This window comes from Zootoca vivipara, chromosome 11 (assembly GCF_965207765.1).
Source record: "Zootoca vivipara chromosome 11, rZooViv2.hap1.1, whole genome shotgun sequence".
NCBI classification, from domain to species: domain Eukaryota; kingdom Metazoa; phylum Chordata; class Lepidosauria; order Squamata; family Lacertidae; genus Zootoca; species Zootoca vivipara.
In genome coordinates this window covers 28,285,390-28,304,741 of record NC_142594.1, presented here as the reverse complement: position 1 = coordinate 28,304,741, position 19,352 = coordinate 28,285,390, and the positions used below count along the sequence as shown (strand labels likewise).

General features: G+C 42.4%; 1 protein-coding gene across 1 annotated transcript in view; it reads right to left on the bottom strand.

Moving 5' to 3' along the window:
- Nucleotides 1-2,191, bottom strand: part of VWDE (von Willebrand factor D and EGF domains) — a 47,287-nt gene extending 45,096 nt beyond the window's left edge. The window contains exon 1 of the mRNA XM_088653996.1: nt 1,983-2,191. Coding sequence (XP_088510122.1) covers nt 1,983-2,067 — 85 coding nt within the window. The 5' untranslated portion in view covers nt 2,068-2,191. The remainder of the gene's footprint in view (nt 1-1,982) is intronic.
- Between the last annotated feature and the right edge of the window lie 17,161 nt (nt 2,192-19,352).

Below are 19,352 nucleotides of genomic sequence, written 5' to 3'. Positions count from 1 at the left end.
CATAACTTCCTTTCTTGGAGGGTTAGAGACTTACTTTTTTTCTAAAACAAAAGTTGAAAGTCTAGGGTACCTTCCAGAAGCACCATTGGAAACCTTCTGGGGTGCCATGGGCACCAGGTTGGTGACCTCTGATCTAAAGCATTATATCTAATCTTGGTCTGGTTTGCAAAATATGGCAACCCAAACTATGGCTTACCAGGACAACTCTTGGGCACAGCTTGTGGTTAGTGAGGAGCATAGCTGCCAAGTTTTCCCTTTTCTCGCGAGGAAGCCTATTCAGCATAAGGGAAAATCCCTTTAAAAAAGGGATAACTTGGCAGCTATGGTGAGGAGAAGGCTTAACCATGAGCCTCAGTCTGGAATACAAACTACGGTAAGGCAAACTGTGTTATGCAAACCAGGCCACTATTTGCCGGAACAAAACAATGCCTTGCTTTTGCTACTAATATTTATATTAAATAAAGGTCTATTGGGCTCTATTTAGCAGGGAGCTAAGAAGTTCTGGAACATAAATCATTTAGCAAATCTGTCCCATCTGTCTATCATACAGAAGCTACCGGTATGTTTGCAACTAAAGGAGTTTGAATCTCCTTTTAAAAATGCAAAGCTCGTGAATCAGTTGAATTCTGATAATATTGTGTGATATTTGCCAGAGACTCTAATCAAGACAGGAATCACATATATAGCATTGTTTTGTTCTGTTTTGGTTTTTTTCTTTGGAGCAAGCGCCTGGTATATCACAGCTCATTTCACCACAGAGACAAAAAACAACCATCCTGAATTGAAGAACTTGACATGCAGTATTAAACAAGAAGACAACTGCTTTAAGTAATCAATAGACAAGGAAGCACAAGATAACGTAATAAGACAGTCTCGGTTACCATGATAAGCTTAGGTCAAAACATATCAGCAATGCAATCCGTCTTCGGTTTGTATAATATGACTAACTTCTGCCAAGTTGTCAAACAACATTTATATAAATGTTTTCTACTAAAGCCCATAACATCATAAAAAAACAACTCGATTGTCACTTTGTGTAAAAAATCATTATCAGCCTTAAAATCAGTGTATAATCAGTGCCAAGACAATCGATTAAAAATACAGTAATATAACAGTAAAGCCTTTCTCACTTGGATCCTCACATTTCATGGGCTATCCTGACCACAAAGGGTTCCCCATAAGAACCACAGCAGAAGTATTATAGTCCTGTCTCTTAACTTCTGATTACCATCATTATTCAATTGATTTATAGCCCTCTCCTCCTCCCAAAGGAGCCCATTCCTGTATATATTCTGTTAATGCATCTAGAATCAGTACCTCGACTTCCTACATTCATACACAATAATAATAATAATAATAATAATAATAATAATAATAATGTTTGATCTCTCTTGAATGCAATGATGAGTTAAAGAGGCATCAAAATGCAAAGAATTTCATAATGCATCATAATGCAAAGGGCTTTCCCTCCACGTCTTGAAAAATAGCATCAATTATTAGCAATTATCGGTAGCAGTAATAAGGACAGCACTATTCTGTTACAGTATGGAAATTCCTGAGGCTGCGCTCACACCATATCTTTAAAGCACATTCAAACCACATTTTTAACTCCTAAAGAATCTTGGGAACTGTAGCCTGTTAACCCTGTAGGGAACTGTAGCTCCGTGAGGGGTAAACTACAATTCACATGCTTCTTTGGGAGTTAAAAAGCGTGCTCTGAATGTACTTACAGGACCAGAGCGCGCAAAGAGATGCTCAACAGGGCAGGCACAGAAGGAAAACAAAACCACAGAACAACTTTTGCTGAGTTTCTTTTTTAAAAAAAACGAACGATCCAATTCAGAAGAGGGCATTCCATTTGCCAGCATTACACCCGTGAACGCGCTTCTTTCCGTGAGCCTAAAGATGCTCTAGAGGCTCCCATTTTCTTTCTTTCTTCGTGCCCAGAGCCACCGCGCGCCCTTGCTCTCCCTTCTCCTTACCTTGCTGGCCGCGCGCTACCTTGAAGCACACCACCAGCGCCGCGTACAGGGAGAGGACGTTCCCTGGCAGGCTTGGAGAGCGCATAGCTCTCTCCTTTCTTTCCCCCACTCTGGACAAGGCGCTTTCTCCCTTCAGCAAGCCAGCTTGGAGAGCGAGCTTGGCCCCGATCCGCTGGGCACCCTCCGCCGAGCGCGTTGGGAGCGAAGTTTGCGCGCTCTGGCTCTGCTGCAATCTTCTCGCTGCTGCTGCTGCAATTTTCCAGGTCCCGGGACAGTCTCGCGCGCCCTCTCCCTGCAGGCCGCTCCGCCTGGAAGAAGAAGGAGACAAACAAATGCAACAGCTGGAGCACCAAAGCTGGGAGGGGAGCAGCAACCCGAGTAGCTGCAACCGAGCCTGGTCGCTGACCCCACTCAGGTCGGCGGGGCTTTCAGTTTTGACTGCCAGAGTAGCAGCGCAGTCCTAGCCCTGCCGCTTACTGCTAGGTAAGTGAGGTTGGGATCGCAGCCTGTAAACCCCGTCGACCGTACGTTGTGGGTCTCTCCGGCGTACACGGGATTGGCCATTCCTCCGGCATTCTCACGTTTGGAATGCACGGAATGCTATCAGTGTGCGGCAGTGAAGCATAAGAAGCGGAGGCCCGGCACTTGTTCTTTCACAGGCCTCTCCACCGGCAGGGCCCTCGTTATTCAAGGTAGCCGTTGGGTGATAGAGGCTTCTACAAAGAGATGAAGAGAAGGCGGCAAAATAAAATAATCCCAGGGTAGGAAATAATTTACCAACCTTTCCAGCAGAAATAGGGGACGTGGACAACGTCAGCCACACAGGCAGAATTATGAGAAACCCAACAAATCAGAAGAGTCCAGCTTTTAGGATTTGGCTTAGGGGTTAGCCTTGATTCCAAACACTTTGGGGCAGACATACAAACAAAATTTTCAGGATTATGCCCATTGTACAGAAATCACTGCTGGCGGTAGTAACAGAATGTTAGACTAATTATGCATACATATTTTAGCACATTGAGTCTTTCATAGAATCATAGTATCAAAGAGCTGGAAGGGTCCCCAAGGGTCATAAAATGCTCCACAGCTGTGCCATGGTTTGTTTTGTAGGAAAATATAAGCAGCAGGTAATTAGCCAGATTCTATTTGGATGATACTCAGTTTTGCTTCTTGTTTCTGTTAACTCATCCCAGGGAGTTTCCGGAAATCTTAACCAGGTGTCCAGACGTGGCTTTTGGATGGATACAGGCGAATGAGCTAAACTTAATCCAGATAAGATGAAGGTCCTTGGGTGTGGGTTGGGAAATCAATGGCCATTTCCAAATGGTTCTAGATGGTGTCGTTCTCCCAAGCTTGTACCTTGATCTCAGTGCAATTTCTGGATGTGCAGGTAACACACCAGCTGCAACCCTGTTTAGAATATGGACCTTGCCTCAACTTCTCACGCCCTGGTTACACCCTTGTTTGAGCCAGATGTTTGGAACATGATACACCTATAACTGCACCAGTTGCATTGCCTGCTTGTTTTTTTGGGGGGGGGGGCAAAATCAAATGCTGGTATTGATATGGAAAGCCCTAAATGGTTCCGGATGGACCAGGTTATTTGAAAGACTACCTTCAAATAACCTGGGAATCACAAATGGGGTAGAGTCTGTTGCACTCAAGTCCTGCTAGCGGGCTTCTCATAGGCATCTGCTTGGCCACTGTGAGAATGGGATGCTGGAGTCAGTTGGCTGTTGGGCTAACAGCACAGCTCTTCTTATGTTCTGATGTAGGTTCCCCATGTGATGTAAAATCCTGGAAATCAGAGAGCCCACAATAATAAAAGGAGGCTCATTGCCTTAAGCAAGGAATTGTTGCCCTCCCTAGGATAACTCACTTGGTAGAGCATGGTAGAGTACGAGACTCGTAATCTCAGGGTCATGGGTTTGAGCCCCATGTTGGGCAAAAGATTCCTGCATTGCAGGGGGTGGAGTAGATGACCCTCGTGGACTCCTCCAGCTTTACAATTCTACGACATAGCTGCCAAGTTTTCCCTTTTCTCACGAGGAAGCCTATTCAGCATAAGGGAAAATCCCTTTTAAAAAGGGATAACTTGGCAGCTATGTAATCTACGAGCTTGTGGGAGATGAATGGAGGGGGCAGAGTTAATGCACTTGTCTCTGTATCCTCCTGCTTATGTGTTAGTTTACACAGTAGCCAGAACACATTTTGAGGGTTCTTGTGTATCCTTTTGTTTATCCTTCTAAGCTTGAAATCCTAAACACCCTTAACAGGGAGTAAGTCTTACTGAACTCAGAGGGACTTAATTCTTAAACACACAGGGTTCTTCTGAAAATCTCCTTGGTTTACACATTGCTTTGATATTGAACTCTACAGATGTATGCTGGTTTTGCAAGAGATTGCTTAAGATCACACATTGTTATATGTGTGCCTTTCTTGATCACTTTGATCCTTGGCATTAGGTGCTCAACAAAACTGTTCTGAATCCCACTTTGCTGAATAGTAGGTGTGTATTTTTATTTTAAATCAAAGTTAGCAAAAGGTACTCCTTTAAAACAGAGGGCCAGAGACTTTGTTTAAAACTTGGAACCACTCTTTCTAAGAAATCTGACCTGTTGATTACAGGACCAGGCATTAGTGTGCAACATTAATCACTAGAAAACAACATCGGGCCAACTTCCAAAGGTATAATCTGAACAGCAGGCTCCAGGGGAGCTGATTCATGCATATTAGTCTCCTGGACAATTTACGGTAATTATTCTGTCAATCCTGTCCTTGTTACCTTTTGTCGGCCAGGGTAATTTTCCCTTCACAGTCAACTGTCCCTCACACTTTGTCTAAGTAAGGAGCTGTGCAAGCGACAGGCAATAAGCTGTCCAGTTTCTTGGCCATTTTGTAGATACTTGGTGATCGTCATCTTAACATTTAAACATATTCCTGTTTTCTTTTCTTTTCTTTCTTAATGATTTTGAAAAAATCCAAACGCCACTTAACGCTCACATTGATAAAAGAAATAGCGAACTGGTAAATCAGTGCTGTGTTACGGTCATCAATTGTGATCCTTTCAGGTTGCAGCAGTGTATAATCTCCACTAATGTTAAAAGGTAAAGGACCCCTGGGTGGTTAAGTCCAGTCAAGGCAACTTTGGGGTGCAGCGCTCATCTCACTTTCAGGCAAGGGAGCCAACTTTTTAGTAACAACAAAATTTATAATTCTCTGCATGTTGACATCTGTGGACATACTTAATTAGTGGACAGGAGAGCTTATTAAGGGGGAAAGATGTTGTGAGAAAGTTGTTTTTTAATGGGCTTTGTAGTTTATAGTGAGACATTTATGGAAGTTCTCTCAGAACTACCATTGAGATAAACCTTGGCTCAAATTTACCGTACACCAATGGTGGCCTTGCAGAGTTAGATTAACAGCAGGGAAATCCTTCAGGGTGATCATAGCAACAAATGGTTAGGCTACAAAATGTAAACTTCTTACAGAGCAAAGACAGCAGTATACTTTTAGTGCCTGACAACTCACAAAAGACGAAGACCAAAATGGTGAGATGCGCTGTTTTGTAGAATAGGAACAATTCCTGCTGTGCATCAGTCCCTTAAGAAACGCTTCCAAGTGGTGAAAATCTAATGCAAGTTTGTTTTACTGCAATCCACCATAATCTTGCCATTTCTGAGATGGCCGAAAGGAGTTGAAGCCAGTTAGTAAATGTTAGAAGAAGGTGGATGTGTTTTAGGATCTTTTTTAAAAAAGACTTTATAAGTGGAATAGGCCCCACTGAAATTCAATAGGGCTTACTTCTGAGTAGGCATCCTCTCTGAGAAGGGACCTTTCAGCCACTAATTCCTTGAAACTGAATTTTGCCATCGCTGTTCCCTTTTCCTGTTAAAGAAAATATGGATTCATCGATGGTTTTCTGATTTTTATGGTTAGTTTTAATCATTATTGTACCTTTTGTAACCTCACTTTACATCAGAACACACAATTTACTTCTGTGGTGTGGCAGCTTTTTCACTACCCTTGAAGAGTGTTATGCAGGAGTTATGCAGAAGGTGTAAAGTGTGCAGCATTTTTTTTTTAGAGCATGTGGCTTCTTGTAGAGGATGCTATTTAGAACAACGATAATGATGGCCTTCAGAGTATAATGAAACTACTGTGTTCTTCAGACCAAGACAAAGGCAGAATTTTGCTTGAGGGCTTTTCTTTCTTTGGCCATCTTGTTCTGCCACAGAGAGAGGTTCGCTGAGTGGCAGCTTCTGATCCCAGAGGTAATGAAAAACAAGTAAAGGGCTTTGCAGGTGGTGATCTGGTGATATGAAGTCAACAATAATAAGCTAAGGAGAATCTAATTGCATCAGTGAAATCTTTCCTGTACTGAATGAATAGTGTTCATCCTGCTTTGCCATTATGATTCAGTTTGGCCTTGGCAAGAGAAGATTCATCCAGTTCATCCCACCTCTCTATAATTATCACAATTTTTAAATAAATTGAATCTTAATTAAATGCAGCTCTCACCTACTCAAAGGAACTTCTCATGTGCAAGTCGGTCCCTGCCCTGTGGGTCACCCTTCCTCCCATCTTTACCTTCCTTAAACCTTTCCCAAATTACATCTGCCGCCCATCATTCTCAGAGGCTGCATGCAAACTTAAGGAGGGCCCAGGGCAATTGCTACAGACCCTCCAAGTGTACCTATTTTCCAGGAACAGATTTACAGAAGCTGCTCTGGTTTCTGATTTGATCCCAGAATGTCCCACTTTTCCTTAGGAGGTTCCTATTTTCATTGGATGCAATCTTTAGAAGACATCTGAAGGCACCCCTATATAGGGAAGATTTTTAAATGTTTAGTGTATTATTATTATTATTATTATTATTATTATGTTTTTATATGTGTGTTAAGTTGTGGGTGCAGGTATCAGCTCTTGTGTGATCAGCTCTGTGTAGTGATTCAGCATGCTAGCAAGGATATGCTAGGAGTCAAGTCTAACAAGTACAATCTTCTTTATTGCAGTAGAAATTTAACTGGGGTGGAGGGAAAGGACGAGCTTCTTTCATACTCTCAGGAACAGGAGCTGGGGAAAGGATGCATTTAGATTTTGGCAGGACCCAATCATAGTAAGGATCCAAATTGTACTAACAAGTTAACCAATAGCAACAGTCACCACACCCGTTTGAATCCTCCTGGAGCAGGAAAGGTAGTTACAGAACTTATGGTAACAGTGAGATTCATGTACACAATTTAAACCAATACATAACACCATGTTTGAAGCCTCCCGCAGTGGCTGTGGCAACCCAGTCAAGATGGGTGGAGTATAAATAGTAAAATGATGATGATGATGATGATGATGGAATAGGACATCCCTATTTTCATCAGAAAAATGTTGAAGGGTATGGAAGTGTTATATGTGGGCACTGCCAGAGCTCCAGAGCCAAGGATGCCACGCTCCTGCCAACGGGGTGGCTGGCGTCACCCCGCTTCTCCCCCCCCCATGCCACTCTCCGTGTATTGGACAACCCCAGTTTTTTGATGTGATTTTTGAGTCAAAAAAACCTCATCCAATACATGGGGAAATACGATATGTCCCTGTGGAGGTGGCAGTATTGAGTCAGTGGCTCATGTGCTTCTGGCTTGCATTCTTGATAAAGATTTGAGGAGTGAAGTTATTACCCCTCTCTTATTGTCCATACCAGGTCACTCAACCATTGCTACTGTGTCCTTTGTTTCAGCACACCAAGATGATCAGGTGACAGCAAAAAAACTGCAAGGTTTTTAGTGGGGGAAAATAGAATAAGATCTATGATTATTGACGTAAACCCCCAAATTGTATTTTCTACAGTTAAGCTTTTACCTCTATCTTCAGTACTTTTTATTGTATTGTACTGTATTGCTATGTTTAGTGGCTGATGCAAATAAAGATTCTTCTGATTCTGATTCTAACTAAAAACAAACAAACAAACAACCCCCCCCAGATGTGACACTACTCCAGTAAAGTCACAAAAGAACATAAGAAGAGCTGGATCAGGTCAAAGGCCCACCTGGGCCAACATCCTGTTCTCACAGTGTCTAACCAAATGCCCCAATGCGAACCCCCCAGCCAGACCGAAGCGCCATCGCTCTCCCCCACTAGCGATGCCCATTACCTGGTATTCCGAAGCATTCTTTTCCCAGCTCTATTTCATGCGCAGCCATAACTTTGAACAATAAGCCTCAAATCTTTTAATTTACTTGTTTTTCTTTTCTTTTTTAAAAGGAAACATTAGCAAAGCTATAACCCTCTGTTTTGTATCCAAGGCATCCATTAATAAAAGTGTTACTCGGAATCCTAAGAAAGGTGTGGGTTTTTTTGAAACGTAAAAGCTCCATGCATTTTGTCTTAAGAAACAGCCATAACAGAGCTAGCTATTTAAAAATGACGCACCCATTTTTAACAAAAAGCTTTATCAGATTTCCCACCAATCCATTGTGGTTCTTCCACAAGCACCCCAACGTTGACTCTATGACTCAGAGTCTCAGAACCCGTATAGTGGCAACTTCTAACAGATGCAGTTAAAGGCACAGTTTTCCCCCCAGCTATTTGCTACTGTCCATAGGACAAGTCAATGAAAGTTAACCATAGGCATAGTGGAGCTTGTCATCTCTCTCTGCTATATATTTAAAAAAACACCCTGTTTTTAACTGTAGCCTTGCTTAATGCCTCTCCCAGTCATCATAGCAAGTCACTCTGGCAGTGCCTGAGCAAACTTGACACAGCTAAATTTATGTCATGCATGTCTAATTCTTAGCAGCTTGAAAACAAATCATGTCTTTAAAAACCTTCGTGTTTAAGGATGGGAACAGCAGGCAGCATCTTGGAAAACCTGAAACCTCCATGAAGCAGCTTCTAAAAGCATTTTTATAAGTGCATGGTTAAAAAAAAAAAGTTTAAAAAGTTGAATCCTGCATTTTGTTTTTACTTGTACCAGAGGGGTTCTGTAGTAAAATAGCTTATGCAAATATATAGATTCCAAGCCTGGATATTTTAATGCCTCCTTATTTGCACCACAGCCAGCTTATCTAAGGTTATATGCCCATTAGCAGTTTAAAACAGTGCCCCCCCCCTTCTCCTGCAGGGTTCCAAGTTGCATCTGCATGTTTCTATACCAGGCATAAGGGACGCAGGTGGCACTGTGGGTTAAACCACAGAGCCTAGGCTCGAGCTTGCCGATCAGAAGTTTGGCGGTTCGAATCCTTGTGACAGGGTGAGCTCCTGTTGCTCGGTCCCAGCTCCTGCCAACCTAGCAGTTCGAAAGCACGTCAAAGTGCAAGTAGATAAATAGGTACCACTACAGCGGGAAGGTAAATGGTGTTTCCGTGTGCTGCTCTAGTTCGCCAGAAGCGGCTTAGTCATGCTGGCCACATGACCTGGAAGTTGTATGCCAGCTCCCTCGGCCAATAACACGAGATGAGCGCTGCAACCCCAGAGTCGGTCACGCCTGGACCTAATGGTCAGGGGTCCCTTTACCTTTACCTATACCAGGCATAGGCAAACTTGGCCCTCCTGATGTTTTGGGACTACAATTCCCATCATCCCTGACCACTGGCCCTGTTAGCTAGGGATCATGGAAGTTGTAGCCCCAAAACATCTGGAGGGCTGAGTTTGCCTATGCCTGTTCTATACACACAAAAGAAGGGGTAGGGGTGTCTTCTCCTGGTGTGCATTACCTGGTGTCCTCTCACACACCTGCAACACCCCAAACTCATATTCAGTGAAACTCATCTGCACATGCACAACGGCTATCTCAAATGCACATACCACAGCTTAACTGCAAAGTGAATGCGCATGCGCTAAATAGGATGGGAGCTGGTTTGAGGGGAAGGGCATAAAGAAGCTCCAGGTTAGATATGGATTGTGACTCATGTCGTGGGGACGCAGCTTCAAACGCCAGGCGTGAGAGCACCCTGGAGCCAGAGTAAATATTAATGTGTACGCAGCCCAAGTGGCTCACCCTGGAGGTTATTCAGTCTGTAATTCAAATTGATATATCATGCATGGAATATTGGAACAGTTCCCCACATTTTTGTGACAACAAATAGAACTGCAAAATGGGAAGTTTCCATGCGCAGTAGTGTTGACAGTACTTAATTTAGAGTGGGGAAAGGATGTTGGGGCTCAATAAATCAGTCTGGAAAGGTCATCTTCCAGAATCGAGACCCTTAATTGGGTGGAGACAGAAATGCACTCTGGACTTGCTCAGAGGCCCTTTAAAATTCAGTTCTTACTGCTTGTGTTCCGGAGTTGGAAACTTGGCACTGAAAACGGATGCCATGACTGAGCCTTGGCACAAATCAAGTCGTGTATAGTGAGCAACAGAAGTTGGCATGGCATGAAACTAAACTGTGGGCAGGGTACAGCTATGATTGCTGTTTTGGCATGAAGGTCGCTCCCATGCAGATCCTGAAAGTCCCACAAACTACATGTTCAGCAGGGCAGTCTCGGTTCCAGTCATTGCTACCGTCTCTTTGTAAAACTTCATTAAAAGCTTCTACATAGAATGCAAATTAGGCTCCACACCCACACAAGCGCACACACCCACACACACATATGGAGCCTAGTTTATATATATATATATATATATATATATATATATATATATATATATATATATATATATATATATAAGCTTTTTGCCATCAAAACAACTCTACAGTTGATTTTGACATGTTTGAAACCCAGGCTTACCTATAAAAATGACCTTTTAAAAATGAAACAATACAGAGACCAAAAGTTTAGGAGCTCTTGCAATGGCAAACTATTTTAGATGTTCAAACACCCTCTGTAAATACAACGGATGGGTGAAAAAGGCCATAAGTGCAGTGGGTCAGTTTGGCTGGCTGTTGACTGGACATTTGGTGGTTTGTGCACACCCAGGGATGGCTGTGGGCAATTCTATTACCCCCCTCTCCTCCTCCTCCTCCTTCTTCTTTTGACAAAGTAATAACCATAAATAAATAAGAATAAAAATGTGCACCCCACCACTGAGACCATTCCATTGTAACTATCCAACCTTGCAAAATTTCAACACCTCTTGCGATGGTTTGACCCCCTTTCCGTTTTAGCAGTACAAATTCTACAAACACCTTCCTTAGCTCCTCAGAATCATTTCTCCTGCGCAGTCCTCGTCTTACCTTGGTGGCACATGTTAATTTATCAGTAATAAATATATCCCACGCCTCTTTATACCATTCTTCCATTTGATATTCTGCTTGCCCCTTCCACGATTCTATTATAAATTGGATTGTCAAGCTGACATCTGGGTAGACTATCAATGGCCACTAGACACAATCGCTATGCTCTGCCTCCATGGTTGGAGACAGTAATTTTTCTGAATACCAGTTGCTGGAAACCACAGGAGGGGAGAGGGCTCTTGTGCTCATGTCCTGCTTGCAGATTTTCCACTGCGGCACTTAGTTGGCCACAGTGGGGACAGGATGCAGGGCTGAATGGGACACTGGTCTGATTCAGCCGGTTCTTGTTATGTTCTTAAAGGTAAAGGGACCCCTGACCGTTAGGTCCAATCACGGCCGACTCTGTGGTTGCGGAGCTCGTCTCGCTCTATAGGCCAAGGGAGCCAGTGTTTGTATGCAGACAGCTTCCAGGTCATGTGGCCAGCATGACTAAGCCACTTCTGGCGAACCAGAGCAGTGCACAGAAACGCCGTTTACCTTCCCACCGGAGCGGTACCTATTTATCTACTTGCACTTTGACGTGCTTTCAGACTGCTAGGTGGGCAGGAACTGGGACCGAACAACGGGAGCTCACGCCGTCGCAGGGATTCAAACTGCTGACCTTCCGATCGGCAAGTCCTAGGTTCTGTGGTTTAGACCACAGCACCACCTGTGTCCTGTTTTCTTAAGTGCTGCTAAAATCCCATTGAACTCAGCAGGGCTTACTAAACACTTATAGGATTGTACTGTTAGATCTACGTACGTTTATTGATGGAGGTGTCAAATTTCTCTACCAGGACCATAAGACTTGATATCCACAGGCAAAACAGGTTTGCCATGCATTAGGCTAGGGGATGTGACTTGATTGAAACTTGCAAGGAAGACCAGCTGACTATAATCAAAATACCGCGGATGGAAATTTCTATGCAAATCTGAATCTTTAGCATTGCGGTGTTGAAGCAGAGTTTGACATATTTTCCAGTCCTAAATGGGTTTCCGAGATACAATACCTCTCTCTCTCTTTTTGCATGGCTTCCCCTTCCCCATTTACATTTTGGTAAAATTACACTTCCTTCCACTCTGCCTCCTATAGTGATGGGATTTCAGAGGCTTCACTTTTCAATCATAATTTGCAGGATTCTTTTAACACTATGTGAGCACAACACTGTCTTTGTTCATAACTAGGAGCTTTTCGAAATATCCTTACTGAGATAAGATCTCTGATTCACAGAAGGCCGGACAAAGCACTTTTTAATGCCATTTGGTTAAGAAAGTAAAATGTCTTGAGGACAGGTTAAGTATTTAGAATGATAATAAACACTTAATAAGGGGAGGCTTTACTGTTCAAAGCCACAAATATGAGCTTGAGTGATTCATTAATTGCTTAGGATCTGGGCTGGACAGCTGTGATAGAGAAGAAAATGTATCATCATATAGATAGTTGATGGATGGATGATCTGCAGAGAGTTAAAATGGTTTTCATTCAGAGTTGTAATTACAAATGGATCATTTGACACCCCCCCCCCCGTAATTCAGTGGGTAATCTGACCATCAGCTCTATATATCTCATTATTATTATTATTAAAAATGTGGTTTTTTTTAAAAAAAAGATTTTTATTGATTTTCAAACAAGACAGACACAAACAAAACATACAATATAACACTGTCCCTTCGTTTTCCCTCCACCCACCGGTCCACTTCTGCCACCAGTGGAACCCGTTTGCTTTAAGAATCAAAGGGGTCCAATTGTGAATTGAGTTCAGCTTCCCCCCTCCCTCCTCCCCCCATATCCCCCCCTGCCACTGAGAGAACAGGGAGGAAGGAGTTATGGGGATTTGCATCCCCCAACTCTTTCATAATCATATTTACAAACATACAACACAGGGGAAAAAAAGAAAAAGAGAAAAAGAAAATTGGGAAAAGTTAGAACTTCCCAGTTCTTATTATTTTAACATTTTAATTGCGACTCCCTCGATAGTCTTCCTCATGGTTTTCCTAACAAATTCTGATTACTTGTGGCGAATTTTCCAACTCAGTTTCAAATCTTAATCTTATAATATTAACTCAGTCCTCCTCCTTTTCCATGCTGCCCTCCCACAGGTCCCCTCCTGCCACAAGAGGAACCCGCAGGGCACAGCACTTCCAAGGTTCCATTTCCTCCTCACCCATCTGGGCACCCCCTGCCACTGAGTGTCTCAGAATAAGGAGAGGGGGGTAGGCAGCTTTCTGCCTAAACACCTCACTTAACTTACAAAAATTTACAATAACTTAAAAAATCTTTCCCAAACCATTCTTATGCTCCCTTAAGAAAACATAACTTTTTTCCCCCCTTTCTTTTTTACCTTCCATCTCCTCTCCCTAAGTCTTTTTCCCCCAATTGGTTCAGCAATTCCATTATCAAGCCAAGATTTCGAAAACCGTCTTTCAAAAACCGAAACAATACCTTTTAACTAAAATTTTTACCCCACACCCATTCTTTCCCAAATCCATCTCCAGACCTTTGCCCCCCCCCCTGCCCCTGTCCTTCCCATCCCTCAAAAACACCACTCCACGTTTTAACCCCTCCAGGATTTTCAATTCCATTAGTCTTTAAGTTCCTTTGCCTCTCATCTTCTTGTTCTGCTTGTTTTTCTCCCTTTTGAAAACCATATTTTGCTTCATCCCAAACAAATTTGTCATAGTCCAAGTCCTCTTCAGTACTTTTATCCAGTTGTTTCTCCTCACACACAGTCTCCGACTCAGCAGTCTCCAAATCTAAATTATCCTCTAAGTCCTGGACTTGGACTTCAGTCTCGACTGGTGATAAGTTGGGATGTTGCCGTTCCTTGTAAAAGTCTTCCCATGACAGCAAATAGTTCAGCACAGTCTCCTGGAAGGCTCGAGAAAGCTTTGTTTTCATACTTCTCGTAACCGCAGATAAACAGGGGGTGGGGAACAATGGGTACTGGAAAATTCCTTTCTCAGACGATCGACTCCATTTTGGCTGTTCTTTTCCTTAATTCTTGACTCAATCCCAAATCCGTTCTTACTTCCAATTTAAATAGTTCTATCACATTTTCAAACAATTTTTTACTGTTCACAGCAATGCAATCAATCCACCCGGTCTTTTAACAGTTTGACAGCTTTTGACAGCTGTCAAAGCGCTCTTCCCCTTAATGCCGCTGTACCTCAAGGGGTGCCGGACTCGGGGGCTGAGATGGTTCCAAAAAAGTCTTTTTTTTCCCTTTCGGGTCCACAACTCCAAATTCTTTCGTTGTTCGGCTTAGGTTTTTTAAAAAAAAAAAACGCCTCCCAGTTTCCCATTAGGAAGAGACCGACTTCCGTTTCTTTAAAGTCTCTCCTATTTTTCCAATCGGCAAATTTAGAGTCCAGATCAAAATTCCACTTACTTCTTTGGAAATCTTTGATTTAAATCGGAAGAATCTGCCGCTTGCCGGGTCAGGACTCGGCGCTTCGCTTCCCGGAGGTAAGATGTGGCCCAAAATGGCTCCCGCGGTTCAACCCCGCCGGCTCACGATCGCTCTATTGAGCTCTTGGGCGGCGGGGGATCCGCCACACGGAGCAGCCGCTGGACGCCTGAGTCACCGGAACTCTCTATCCGGTGCTTTTACGGGGAGTCCGCTCGCTCTGCGGACTTCCCCCCCCTCCGAGAAGCCAGGGACCTCGGCACGCGAAGTCCCTGCGTCCTTCTCACCGCCGCGACGAACCGGAAGTCTAAAAATGTGTTTATTGAGTTTTCAAAAACAACATGCAAACAAGACGAACAATGAATAAAGAACGACAAATGTGTGGAGCACATTGTTGCAGTTAGAATGAAATAAACAGAAGGTTCAGTACAGTTTTGCAGACATCATAATAAAATAGATTCTGCAAAGGGAATCTATTTTAGGCATGTGTTGTTGGGAGGCCTATGCAGCACATTGTTTTTATTTGTGAGGCATATAAACAGAGACCATGCAACATCAAAATGGTCTCATTTCCTAACCCCTCTTATCACCCTCCTGTGATGGGTTAAATGCTCAGACAAAGCAACGTCCCACACCCTCTCAAACCATCCATCCCTAGAGAGACCCCAATGTAGACTTCCGACTTCTGGCAATTTCTAGTCTGGCTGCAGCCAGCAGCAGAGCTAGAAGCTCCTTGTGAACAAGAGTGGGATTTAAATCACTTTCAATTATATCTTGTATGTTTGCTTGTTTTGTGTTATATATTTACTTTTAGCTAAATGACCACAAAACTAGGAAGAGGACCCATGGCAGGACAGAAAGAAAAAAACAGGAAGAAACACCAACGCACTTTCAGACAGTGGCTGTTTTGGGGTCTTAGTGCACCAACACAGGTAGTTGTAGTGCGGCCACAGTCTTGCCTCCTGGACAAGGAGGAGAATGGTCAGAGGAAAGGCATGGAGAACCTTATTTGGCTGCATGGCCTGAGGTTCCTCACCCATAGGTTCACCCATAGGTTTAGCGAAGTGCAAGTTAGGGAAACACTTGTCCTACCAACCTTACTGTATGCTTGTGAAACATGGACCACTTATAAACGCCATCTCCAACTCCTCAAAAGATTCCATCAACAGTGTCTTCAAATTTTTTTACACATCACTTGGGAAGACAGGTGGCCTAATCCCAGGGTACTGGAAGAAGCAAAGATCACCAGTGTGGAAGCAATGATTCTTCAACATCAGCTTCGTTGGACTGGTCATGTTGTGTGGATGCCTGATTATTGTCTTCCAAAGCAGCTACCTGTACTCTATTCCGAACTTAAAAATGGAAAGCATAGCGCTGGTGATCAACAAAAGAGATTTTTTTTTTTTAATTTTAAAATAGACTTTATTTAGTTATTAAAAGTTACAAAACTCTCCAAGATATTTACAGGAAAAAAGGGGGAAAGAAAAAAAGAAAAAGAAAAAAACAAAAAAACAAAAAGTAAAAGAAATCAAAAGAAAACATTTAACAAAGGCAGAACATCAAAGAAAATTTAGCAAAAAAACACATTCGCAAAATCATGTAGATCCTATAAACCTTACATAAATCATATAGTAAAGTAATCAACTGATAATAAACTCGGTCTTCATACAAAACAAAACAAATTATAATAGAGCAAAATGTAGCATACAAAAACATACAAAAAGGATAAAAAGGGGGGGGGACATAAAACAGATAAACAATAAACAAAAAATTACCTCCCGTTATTTACCGCACGCTTTCCTTACCATATTCGTTTTCTCTTGCTATAATTATTACTTCCCACGTTTTCCTTTCTTCTTAAAGTCTATAAATTCAACCTCACCTCTCATATTTTCAGTCTAAGCACGCCATTAAGTTGTTTTTTATTTTTTCGCTGTCCAAGTAGTTCTGTACATATTCCCATTCCTTCATTATTTTCCTCTTCGGTACATTCCTAATTATTGCTGTTAGTTTTGCCATCTTCAAATAATCTATCATTTTTTCCTCCCACTCCTGGACTGTCGGTATCGTCTCCTTCCATTTTGATGCTATTAGGGTCCTAGCTGCTGCACACGCATAAAGCAGGATGTTAATTCTATCCTTTGGGATATTGTTTGGGATCAAGCTTAGAAGGAAGATTTCGGGGCTTTTTGCAAATGTGAATTTGAGCATTTTTTTCAATTTGTCATATATCTTGTCCCAAAATTCCCTCACTCTCGGACACGTCCACCAACAGTGGTATAGGCTGCCTATTTTCCCCTGACATTTCCAGCATGTCCCATCCCCTGATTTGTAGAATTTGGCAATTTTTTCGGGGGTGATATACTATCTATAAAACATTTTTAATATATTTTCTCTAATTGTCATGCACGCAGTAAATTTGATGTCCGAATTCCATAGCTTCCCCCATTGCTCTATTTGAATTGGTTTACCAATGTCTATCGCCCATTTTACCATCACATTTTTGGTGAGTTCATCTTTTAGTTCCCAATCTAACAATTCTTTATACATTTTTCCCAACATTTTATTCTCATTATCAATTATGATTTATTGTAATTTTGAACCCTTCGGCAGGAAGCCATCTTCTCTATGTTTGTTAAATATGCTTAATATTTGTCCATAATGTAACCAACTTTGACAATATTTCTTAATTTCCTCATAGGGTCTTAAATTCATTTGCATCCCCTCCTTTATCACCAGATCTCGATAGGTTGGCCATTTGTCCAATTTCATATAATTACCTGTGGTTGTCATCTCCACAGGAGATGCCCACCAGGGGGTTCGGGGTTCTACCAGAAGTCTGAATTCTTGCCAGATTTGGTATAGAGATTTCTTTATTATATGGTCTGAAAATTCTTTTCGATTTCCTTTCGATTCTAATAACAAATAGGCATGCCAACCCCTAATGTTCCTAAATCCTTCAACCTCCAATAGCTCCTGGTTCTCTAGCGTCAACCACTCTTTGGCTTTAAATCTCTTTAAAAGAGATTTAAAGGCTCTCTCAAGGCAAATCTTTAAAAATGTAGTATAAACACTGACAACTGGGAAACACTGGCCTGCAAGTGCTCCAATTGGAGAACAGCCTTTCCCAAAGGTGTCATGGGCTTTGAAGACACTTGAACTCAGGACGAAAAGAAGGAACGCACCAAGAGGAAGGCATGCTTGGCAAACCCTCACCATGATCAACTCCCGCCTGGAAACCTATGTCCCCACTGTGTAAAGACGTGTGGATCCAGAATTGGCCTCCACAGTCACTTATGGACTCACTGTTAAGATCATGTTTATGGAAGACAATCTTACTTGGCTACGAGTGATCGCCAAAGAAGAAGGGAAACAGTAACTCAGAGAAAGAGAGAGGGAGAGGGAGAGGGAGAGGGAGAGGGAGAGGGAGAGAGAGAGAGAGAGAGAGAGTCCAGTTTTTAAAAGAATCCTGGAAGCACTTTTAGGTCAGTTTTTAAGTGCCTTTATATGACTAGAACATTTCCTAGCCCCTTAGTGAGGTAGCATCTGCATATTAAGGAAACTAATGAATGTATGGTGTGGTAAAATAGCACATAGATTTTCTTTTAAAAGCATCAATCAAGTCAGTCAGTCAGTCAATCAATCAATCGAGATGGGGAAATACCTGATCTTTTAAAAGGGTCATTCTGTTCTCAATTTCCTGTTTCTCAGTGTTGAAGGCTATTAACAAAATAATAATAATATGTGTCGGCACCAGGTAGTAGTTCAAAAAAGCTGAACTTTGATTCCGTTTCCTGTTCATGGAAATGTTAAGCTTTTAAGATTTGTCAATTGTCCCTTTGGGTTTATTAAAAGGACACCATTGCATTCTGAGATCCAAAGGAAACACTTCTGTTCAAATCCAAACATTGGAAAACAATAAATTGTCAGTAATAAAAAGTACCCCTTTCTTTGCTGAGATAAGCTATGGAATCAGAGTGTTGTCTTTTCCATCACTAGCAAAGTGGTCACATACAACTTATGCACCAGCAGCCTCATAGCTGATTGTTGAATTGTCTCTGCACAGCATCCACAGAGCCAGCAAATCTCGCACAAGGGAGCAATTCACTGACTCTGCTAATGGATCTACATCAATGTAAGTGGCCATTGAATCGTACCAAACGCTTGTAGAATCACAGAGTGATAATCCTTCGATCTGTGCTTCCTTCCATTTCCTTGTTTCACCCATCTGACAGCATCTGTGAAAAAGATATGGCAATTTCCTGTGCGTTCAATCATCTGCTGGTTTACAGCTTGGACAAAAAAAGCAAAAAGAAAAAGAAAGAAAGACTCCCACAAGGACATTAAAAGCATAAATAACAGGAGCTTAGTGAGGCAAGTGTCTCCATGGATGGGAGAAACCATGAATTGTCTGATATGCTTCCACAGAAATTGTACTGGTCTTTAAAGGCTGTTCCTCCTTGGAGCTCCTAAACAGAATGTCAGTCTTTCAATTGTCCCCATGTGTAAAAGGGCTGGTTTATTAGATTGGGGACGGGGCACCCGTGGCCCTCCAAATGTTGCTGAGCTACAACTTCCATCCTCTCTTACTCTTGGCCACATGCTAGCTGGGGTTGATGGGCGCTGGAGTTCAAAGTGCATCTGTGCTAGAATGTTGCATGAGAAAAGTTAAACTCAACAACGTACATTGAAAGCTGCCAAGTCAGACTCAGATTGTCTGCATTGTCTGGCAGTGACTCTCCAAGGTTTCAGAC